At 47.0% G+C, this 10,374-nt stretch overlaps 1 protein-coding gene across 1 annotated transcript; it reads right to left on the bottom strand.

Annotated features, from left to right (window-relative positions):
• Nucleotides 1-5,009: 5,009 nt before the first annotated feature.
• LOC120840844 lies at nucleotides 5,010-7,037 on the bottom strand. The gene has a single exon (XM_040211601.1). It carries the CDS (start codon nucleotides 7,035-7,037, stop codon nucleotides 5,010-5,012), a length of 2,028 nt encoding a protein of 675 aa, XP_040067535.1.
• Between the last annotated feature and the right edge of the window lie 3,337 nt (nucleotides 7,038-10,374).

The raw sequence follows: 10,374 nt of genomic DNA, 5'->3' as shown, positions 1-10,374 counted from the left end.
ACCGGAGACACGAAAAAAAAAAACGGACAAAACAACAACAAATCTCAAACACAGCTTCTAGTTTATTTGAACACCTCCGCTCTTATATATACACCACAACCCTCCTCTCCAAAGGTCGACACACCTCCTCTCCACTCCATCAACGACATCTCAAACTGAACCAATGACACATGCTACCTCGCTTCCTTTCATACCAACCAAAAACTGACCCAGACGACCTCCTTTCCAATCCATGATAACAGGCACTCAAACAACAACCCTGCTAACGATGAAAATACCCCCCCCCCCCAAAAAAAAAAAAAAAAAAAAAGATAGATTTTTTGGAAACTACCAGCCACAGCTGATAACAGGCCTATCCAACAGACACGGTGTTAACATTCAAACCCCCTCAAAAAAAAAAAAAAAAAAATTAGAGCCATAGAAAGCGTTTCAGTTCACTTCCGAAACCCAAGGACGGTGTGCTGACACAATTGCCACGCTCCAAAATACATGAAGTCTCCCTCACAACTCTCCTACCATTTTCTTTCTCTTTATGCAATACCTGGGTATCCCCCCACTCAGGCTGACAGTGATTGCAGTCTACAACATGTTTAGCTATTTCTGAATGCTGCGCATTGTCTTTTACCGCCCTTTTATGTTCCAGCAACCTATCATTCAAACAGCGACCAGTTTGACCTACATAAGACAATCCACACCGCAACGGAATGTCGTATACAACTCCTACTTGACAAGTTAAATCAGGGTTTTGGTGTTTCTTTAGGCAACCCTGACGACCACCCGAAAAGGGGGTTAAGCTTTCCAATTTATGTTGTGTCTTGAAAACTAAATTTACTCCGAACCTCTTGGCCACTGACTTCAAATTGTGAGATATTCCATGATAGTAAGGCACACAGACCACATTTTTCACAACCGGTTTTTCTACCGGAGCCGAACTGAACTTTCTTAACACCTTGAGCATAACGCTAGAAATCACATCCTGGTGATGGCCCGCTTCCAAAAGACGCAACTTTTGCAACCTTATTTCCTCTCCAACGTGATGTACACATGACTTTTTACACTCGTTATCTACCACAGATGCGATTACACCCCTCTTGACTAACTTCGAGTGACAGCTGTCAGCAGCCAACAAGGGTTTTGCCGATTCCTTACCAAACCTCCAGCACAAGCCCTTTTGTGTGTGTAGTAGGAGGTCTAGATACTGAATCTTGCCCTGAAGAGTGCTTCCCTCCGTGAACGTCAAATCGTGGCACTTTTCTATTATACACTTCTTAACCGTCCCTGCTAACCCTTCCTCAAAAGAACAAATCAAAATGTCGTCTACATAGCGACGAACTACAACAGCTCCACTCGGCAAAGACCGCACAACCGCGTCGACATAAACATCCATTTCATTTAAAAAAATCTCTGATAGCACTGGCGCAATTGAAGACCCGATACACACTCCCTCTTTTTGGATAAAAAGAGCACCTTCAAAGTCTATAACAGTGGACCCTAAATAAAACTCCAGAATGCTCATAAAGCTATGCACATCAATTCCAGAGGAAGACTGAAATTTTACTAGATGGTCATCACACCACCTCCTGACCCTCCTCAAAAGCTCCGACTTATTCATAGAATAATAAAGATCCCTGATGTCTAAAGTTATTACTTCGCAGCTTCTCCCGTGATGGGGATTCAGTATTTCTATTAATTGCTCAGAGTTTCTCAATGATAACGGGCTATCGACCTCCACTCCGGTTAGACACTTTTGTATAAAAACCGACAACACCCTCTGCCAAGCACCATTTTCGTTCACAACTACTCTCAACGGGAAGCCAGCCTTGTGGTCCTTCAACAAAAATTTCAGTCTTAAGGTAGCCTGTGAAACGTCCCCTAGCCTCTTCACCACCGTCTAAAAGTCACACTCCTTAAGTACAGCTACCACATTCCTTTTCGCTTTCTTGAGGTCCCCAACATACGGCTTAAAAAGTTTATCAACCGCTTCAGCTGCCTTTGCTCTAAACATGTCATTCCCTAGGACAGCAAACCTCCCTGATTTGTCCGTCTGAAGTAAAGTAAGCTCTTTCTGTTCTAGGTCCTTCTTTACATCCCTGAACATCTTACAGGATACCTTATCCCTCGAAAAAGTCTGATCCACTATCCTTGAGACCTTCCTTATTGATTCATCAATAAAAACTTTTTTCTTGTCCTGATCAGAAATTTTCTTCGTGATTTCAAGCACATCAGATACAATGTCCAGCTTAGATGGCTTCACGTTAACGGAGAACTTCGGTCCCTTCCCCAGACATGCTTCTGTCTTTTTATCTAGCTTGTTACGTTTCTCCGGGAGAATCGACGAATCCGGAGACCGACGTTTATTTGGCAGCGTTTATTGTTCAGCAGCCGGAACCAAAAGAGCGCAAAGCTGGCCGGCGATGCCGCTTATATCGGCAGCAAGCACCAGAGGTACGCCCCCCTGACTCAGCAGTTCTGCTGCGGCCGCGACAGCGATAAGCGATAACATCGCATCGTAACAACTCCTCCCCCTTTTAGGGTGAAACCGCATAAAACAATTTTCCCGCCACTCTCCAGGTTTCAAGCACGTCCTTGGGAATGTTCGACAGACAGACGAACGGCGTAATCCTAGTGCTGCTTGCGCAGAACTTCACAGTCGTTGCTCGAAGAAACCTTCGCAGCGAATACAGGTTCAGTTTGCGCTGATCCGAAGGGCGGGAAGTCCTGGAGACGCAGGGCCCAACACCGTCTGCGAAACTGGCCGGAAGCGTCGACGCGCGGCCCAACACCGTCACTGCAGTTTTCAGTGTCCTTGACTGGTCGGAAGCGTCGACTGTGCGGTCCGAGAGGAGCAGGAAGGAGCGGTGATGGCGTTCCTTGCGACCATGAGCCAAAGTCGCCAGCGGCCCAGGAGTAGCAGCGGCTGTCACGTGCCGTCGGTGCCAGGACGTCGGGATGACAACAGAGGTCCGTCGTGCTTCTGAGGGGAATGAGAAGGGCCAACAACAACCAAGCACCACAGAAACTGCGGAGGCACCCGAAACGCCCTTTCCACTCACCGAGAGCACGAATTATTCAAAAGAAATAGCTTACAAAATATGCCCCAAACGCAGCCAGAATTTTTTGAAAATATCGTTCCCGATCTTTCGGGAATAGACAGCTAATGAATGAAATTGAATGGAACTATTTACAAATGTGCAGATGAGACAAAAGAAACAGAAAATCGCACTGTGCGCCGGTTAGAGCGCTCGGCTCAGACAATCTGCGTTCGCATGAAGCTTTCCTTTTTTATGTCGAACCAAGAAAGAATATTCCTGGAGGGTCAAGCTCCAGCGTAACAAGCGACCGTTTTTGGGGGACAGCTGCTGAAGCCATGTGAGCGGTCTATGATCTGTAATTAAAATAAATTCCGAACCATAGAGATAGCGGCGAAGCTTTTCTACAGCCCATACGAGACAAGCGCATTCTTTTTCGATGGTACTGTAGGCTTGCTCCCTTGAAGTTAGCTTCCTGCTGGCAAACAAAACGGGGTGCTCTTCCCCTTCGTTTTCTTGGCTTAGAACGACGCCGAGTCCTTTTTCGCTGGCGTCGCACTGCACTAAGAAGGGTCTTGGGTAGTCAGGGCTGACTAATACGGGCTGAGTCGCCAAGGCTAACTTAAGAGCCTCAAACGCATGTATCTTGCGATCGTCCCATTTGATCTTAGTGGGCTCAGTTTTCTTGAGCGCATCCGTCAGGGGACTCGCCTTTTCAGAGAACTGGGGAATGTACTGGTGGTAGTAATTCACCAGTCCGATAAAGGACATCAAATCTTTTTTTTGTTTGTGGCAAGGGAAACTCTTTAATGGCCTGAACCTTGAGTTCTTGTGGACGTCTCATTCCTTGACCGACTACGTGTCCGAGATACGATACTTCGCCTCGGCCAAACTTACACTTTTTCGCCTTGACTGTAAGTCCTGCGTCTTGCAGGCGCGAGAACACCTGTTCTAGGTGCTGAACGTGCTCTCTCCACGTGTCCGAAAATATAGCGACGTCGTCTAGGTACGGCAACGCAAAAGACTCGGTTCCGACCAGTACCAGATTCATCAGTCTCGAAAACGCATAGGGTGCGTTTTTCAGTCCAAAGCTCAGGACAAGCGGCTTAAAAACACCAAACGGGGTCATGAAGGCGGCAAGGTTACTGGCGTTCGCGGTAAGTGGCACTTGCCAGTAACCTCTAACGAGGTCGATGGTTGAGATGAACTTGGCTTTGCTTACTTTCTCAAGGCAAGTTTCGATATTAGGGATTGGGTAGACTTTTGTTACCGTTACCGCGTTTAAAGGGAAGCTACGGAGCTTCTTGGAAAAAATGAGTTAGAAGTGAATTCTAGTGTATTTTTACCCCGTGAACCCGAATACCCAAACCATTTGCTGCGTAAGTATCGTTAAACGCGAGAAAAACGCGAAAGACAGTCGCTGTCCATGACGTCATCGACGGCTCTTTTGGCTGCCCAAGGCTAGGGGGGCGGGGCTTCAGCCCTATTTTGAAATTGCTCTTGTGGCTGTCCGGCGTGTCGCATTGAAATATAATTTTGATATCTGTTATTCTAAAGGCCAAATGAATGCAATTCAAGCGTTTTTTCTCAAATGTAGAAGTGCCCCATCTTCCCTTTAACTTTCGGTAGTCCACACAGGGACGAGGTTCTTTTCCTGGAGTCTCTACCAGAATCATAGGAGACACAAAGTCGCTCTCGCACCGCTCAATCAACCCTAGCTCTAGCATTTGATCTACGGACTCCTTTAATAGCTTTTCTTGGCGGGGGGAAAAGCGATAGGCCTTACACTGAATATTTGACCGAGTCCTCACTTCGATGTCATGTTCGACTAGACTCGTTCTTCCGGGAATAGTTGAAAACAATTTTTGGTATTTGCCAATTAATGCCGTAAGATCCGAAAACTGGTTTTGGGTGAGCGTCTTATCGACTGCGGCCTCTACGACTTCGGCGATTGTCAGGATCCCGTCGGTTTTTTCCAGCTCAGGAATTCGTGTAGGAACTTCCTCTGGTTGGTTTAGTGCAATGCTGACTACTTGCACCCTTTCCACGTACGGCTTCATGAGGTTGCAATGGTATATGCGGACCTCTTTTCTGAAACCCGATCCGAGAAAAGACCGAGAGCAAGTTATCTACTACTTCGACTGATGTCTGCTCTTTCATTGGAATGGCTTCTGGGAACTTGCTGGCTGGGCATAATATCGTTAGAAGGTACCTAAAACCCGTCTTAGTTGTAGGTAGGGGTCCTACGACGTCTATCACTAGCCTTTTGAAAGGTTCCGTGATTATGGGCACTAGTGTGAGAGGCGCCTTTCGGCGCTCGTTTGGTCGTCCTGTTCTTTGGCAGGTGTCGCAAGAACGGACGAATTGCTCAGCCTCCTTAAAGCAGCCCGGCCAATAATATTCTGCCAAAAGCCTGCACTTGGTCTTTGTGATTCCTAGGTGTTCCGACCACCCTTCTCCGTGAGCAAGCTCGAGTAATGCAATTCCATACTCGGATGGAACGACAATCTGATCTACCTCGTTCCCCGATTTGTCCTTGAAACTACGGTAAAGAATGCCGTTGCTCATAAAGAAGGAGATGTTCGGCTTGATTTCTTTTCCCACGCTATCACGACACTTTGAAAGACTCGGGTCGGATGACTGTTCGGCGATAAGCGTAAGCTTATCTACACCGGCTAGCGCACGAAAATTGCTGCTCTCCGGCGAAACCAGCGTGGTCATGTCAGCTCCTTCGTTCGGCTCTTCATCGGGCCCGCTGCTGGTTTTACCAGTCGTCGCGCTCGCTTCCGTCTGAAGTGTTTCCGGCACTGCACTAGTTGTCATTGAGCGCGTGACGACTAAAACAGGATTCATGTCAAGCGGTATACCCGACTCGCTCAATTGCCTTGCAGTTCTGTTTGACAGTATGTACGGACAGTTTGGAAGCACTCCGCCAGAAACAGCTGCTTCCGTTTCCACTACTCCGAAAGGTCCGTTTAGTTTTACCTTAGCTACAGGCAGACTAACTGCCCGATTTTCCAAGGCCTGACGGATCCACACACAGTCGCCTGTAAAATGTTCTTGCTCCACTAGCGAAGAGTGTACCAGATCATACGTGGCGCCGGTATCTCGTAAACCTTTGCAGAATTTACCATTTACTTTCATGTCGTACAGATACGGCCTGAGTAGGTCCTCCGCTTCTCCCAGACACAAGTTAACGGGAGCAACTTTAGGGACGCGGCAACCAGAAGCGACATGACCAGGCTGTTTACACCTGTAGCACACTATTGGTTTACGCTCCTCGAACGCCTTCATTTTACGTTTCTTTTCGTCTGAATCAGACACTCCCTTTGTCGGTACTTCACTCTCTTTGCCCTTTTCGGCGCCTTTCTTCACGAACGTGCGAGGTCCGCATCGTTTGTAGAAACGGTTTGAGCTACGGTTTTCTTCAACAACTTTCTTCCCGTGCCTAGAGCAGTACTCATCCGCGTAATCTGCAGCTTTTTGCACCGTTTCTACTTCCGGTCTATCCTGAATCCACTCCTTTAGACCTGTCGGAATACAGGAGAGAAACTGCTCTAGTGCTATCTGCTCCAGCACCTTTTCACGATCCTCGTAAGAGTTGACACCACGGAGCCAACTTTCCAGAAAGCCTTTAAGCTTACAAGCGAACTCCGCGCAACTTTCGTCCGGTCCTTTCCTTGTCTCTCGAAATTTCTGTCGAAAAGCTGCAGGCGACAACCTGAACTTCCTAAGCAGGCAAGACTTTACGGACGCGTAGTCATCGGCTGCTGTAGGATCTAGTCGGGCCAAAACGTCGGCCACCTCCGCTGGCAGTAAACTCAAGAGCCTTTGAGGCCAGCTCGACTCTACAAGACCCATCTTAACGCAAACCCGTTCGAAATTTACTAAATAGAGACCCATGTCTCCGCCGACGCGAAAAGGTTGCAAAAGGGCTCGCATGTCAAACTTTTTCGAGCTGTTATCCACCGCAATGGCCTCACCAGCGTCAAAGTTACGTTGAAGCATTTCTAGCTCAAGTTTTTCTCGAGCAACGCGAAGCCCTCTCTTGAGCCGCGTGAAGCTCCTCTTGAGCGGCACGTTGGGCGGCGCGAAGTTCCGCTTCCCTTCGTCTCTTCTGCACCTCGCTCCAACACTCGGAAATTTCGTCGGCGCCCGCGCCACAATCTTCAATGGCCTTGATAATCTCGGGCTTTCTCATGGCCTTGACCACTTTAACACCCAGCTCTTCCGCTAAGAGCATTAAATCGGGCTTCACAATCGCCGCGAGATTTGTCGGATCCATGTTCAGAAATTTCCAAAAAAGTTTGGCTACTTTTGCCCAGCGCCCGTATCAACCGTTTGGCGACACCACAGAACTAACTGCCTTAAACACTTAAGCTGCTCGGTGAACGGAAAGGAAGCCTCAGGCACTCACCGACAGCACCCATGGAACCCGGCGTCGTCGATCCATCCCACCGCTGCCACCAGCTGTTACGTTTCTCCGGGAGAATCGACGAATCCGGAGACCGACGTTTATTTGGCAGCGTTTATTGTTCGGCAGCCGGAACCAAAAGAGCGCAAAGCTTGCCGGCGATGCCGCTTATATCTGCAGCAAGCACCAGAGGTACGCCCCCCTGACTCAGCAGTTCTGCTGCGGCCGCGACAGCGATAAGCGATAACATCGCATCGTAACAAGCTGCTTTCCCGACAAGTTGAAAGGCATTCCTTGGCGATTAATTCTAACATTCGTTGCCTCACATGCAGTTCGCTTTGACACGGAAATTATAGCTTTCCTTCTGCTCCCACTCCATAGCGCCTCCCTTTTTGACGACAACAATCGCAGCCAGGTTGAATACTCAATAGTATTGCCATAACTTTCCCCACGTGTTAATGTCCAAATACTGTCACGCACCTTCCAAGCTTGCTTGAGTTGATCCTGTAGAGAGTTCCTGTAGGCCGTCAGAACTTTTTTCTTGGTCGTCCAATCACAAGTCGATGAAGAGAGGTAGGGCCATCTTGAGTCTTCGATGTACATTGACTTGTGATTGGACGACCAAGAAAAAAGTTCTGACGGCCTACAGGAACTCTCTACAGGACCAACTCAAGCAAGCTTGGAAGGTGTGTGACAGTATTTGGACATTAACACGTGGGGAAAGTTATGGCAATACTGTTGAGTATTCAACCTGGCTGCGATTGTTGTCGTCAAAAAGGGAGGCGCTATGGAGTGGGAGCAGAAGGAAAGCTATAATTTCCGTGTCAAAGCGAACTGCATGTGAGGCAACGAATGTTAGAATTAATCGCCAAGGAATGCCTTTCAACTTGTCGGGAAAGCAGCTAGATAAAAAGACAGAAGCATGTCTGGGGAAGGGACCGAAGTTCTCCGTTAACGTGAAGCCATCTAAGGTGGACATTGTATCTGATGTGCTTGAAATCACGAAGAAAATTTCTGATCAGGACAAGAAAAAAGTTTTTATTGATGAATCAATAAGGAAGGTCTCAAGAATAGTGGATCAGACTTTTTCGAGGGATAAGGTATCCTGTAAGATGTTCAGGGATGTAAAGAAGGACCTAGAACAGAAAGAGCTTACTTTACTTCAGACGGGCAAATCAGGGAGGTTTGCTGTCCTAGGGAGGCAGCTGAAGCGGTTGATAAACTTTTTAAGCCGTATGTTGGGGACCTCAAGAAAGCGAAAAGGAATGTGGTAGCTGTACTTAAGGAGTGTGACTTTCTGACGGTGGTAAAGAGGCTAAGGGAGGTTTCACAGGCTACCTTAAGACTGAAATTTTTGTTGAAGGACCACAAGGCTGGCTTCCCGTTGAGAGTAGTTGTGAACGAAAATGGTGCTTGGCAGAGGGTGTTGTCGGTTTTTATACAAAAGTGTCTAACCGGAGTGGAGGTCGATAGCCCGTTATCATTGAGAAACTCTGAGCAATTAATAGAAATACTAAATCCCCATCACGAGAGAAGCTGCGAAGTAATAACTTTAGACATCAAGGATCTTTATTATTCTATGAATAAGTCGGAGCTTTTGAGGAGGGTCAGGAGGTGGTGTGATGACCATCTAGTAAAATTTCAGTCTTCCTCTGGAATTGATGTGGATAGCTTTATGAGCATTCTGGAGTTTTATTTGGGGTCCACTGTTATAGACTTTGAAGGTGCTCTTTTTATCCAAAAAGAGGGAGTGTGTATAGGGTCTTCAATTGCGCCAGTGTTATCAGAGATTTTTTTAAATGAAATGAATGTTTATGTCGACGCGGTTGTGCGGTCTTTGCCGAGTGGAGCTGTTGTAGTTCGTCGCTATGTAGACGACATTTTGATTTGTTCTTTTGAGGAAGGGTTAGCAGGGACGGTTAAGAAGTGTATAATAGAAAAGTGCTACGATTTGACGTTCACGGAGGGAAGCACTCTTCAGGGCAAGATTCAGTATCTAGACCTCCTACTACACACACAAAAGGGCTTGTGCTGGAGGTTTGGTAAGGAATCGGCAAAACCCTTGTTGGCTGCTGACAGCTGTCACTCGAAGTTAGTCAAGAGGGGTGTAATCGCATCTGTGGTAGATAACGCGTGTAAAAGTCATGTGTACATCACGTTGGAGAGGAAATAAGGTTCCAAAAGTTGCGTTTTTTGGAAGCGGGCCATCACCAGGATGTGATTTCTAGCGTTATGCTCAAGGTGTTAAGAAAGTTCAGTTCGGCTCCGGTAGAAAAACCGGTTGTGAAAAATGTGGTCTGTGTGCCTTACTATCATGGAATATCTCACAATTTGAAGTCAGTGGCCAAGAGGTTCGGAGTAAATTTAGTTTTCAAGGCACAACATAAATTGGAAAGCTTAACCCCCTTTTCGGGTGGTCGTCAGGGTTGCCTAAAGAAACACCAAAACCCTGATTTAACTGGTCAAGTAGGAGTTGTATACGACATTCCGTTGCGGTGTGGATTGTCTTATGTAGGTCAAACTGGTCGCGGTTTGAATGATAGGTTGCTGGAACATAAAAGGGCGGTAAAAGACAATGCGCAGCATTCAGAAATAGCTAAACATGTTGTAGACTGCAATCACTGTCAGCCTGAGTGGGGGGATACCCAGGTATTGCATAAAGAGAAAGAAAATGGTAGGAGAGTTGTGAGGGAGACTTTATGTATTTTGGAGCGTGGCAATTGTGTCAGCACACCGTCCTTGGGTTTCGGAAGTGAACTGAAACGCTTTCTATGGCTCTAAATTTTTTTTTTTTTTTTTTTTGAGGGGTGTTTGAATGTTAACGCCGTGTCTGCTGGCTAGGCCTGTTATCAGCTGTGGCTGGTCGTTTCCGAAAAATCCATCTTTCTTTTTTTTTTTTTTTGGGGGGGGGGGGTGTTTTCATCGTTAGCA

The sequence above is a fragment of the Ixodes scapularis genome, unplaced genomic scaffold, assembly GCF_016920785.2.
Source record: "Ixodes scapularis isolate PalLabHiFi unplaced genomic scaffold, ASM1692078v2 PGA_scaffold3__209_contigs__length_174095766, whole genome shotgun sequence".
NCBI classification, from domain to species: Eukaryota; Metazoa; Arthropoda; class Arachnida; order Ixodida; family Ixodidae; genus Ixodes; species Ixodes scapularis.
This window is presented reverse-complemented; position numbering and strand designations above follow the sequence as displayed.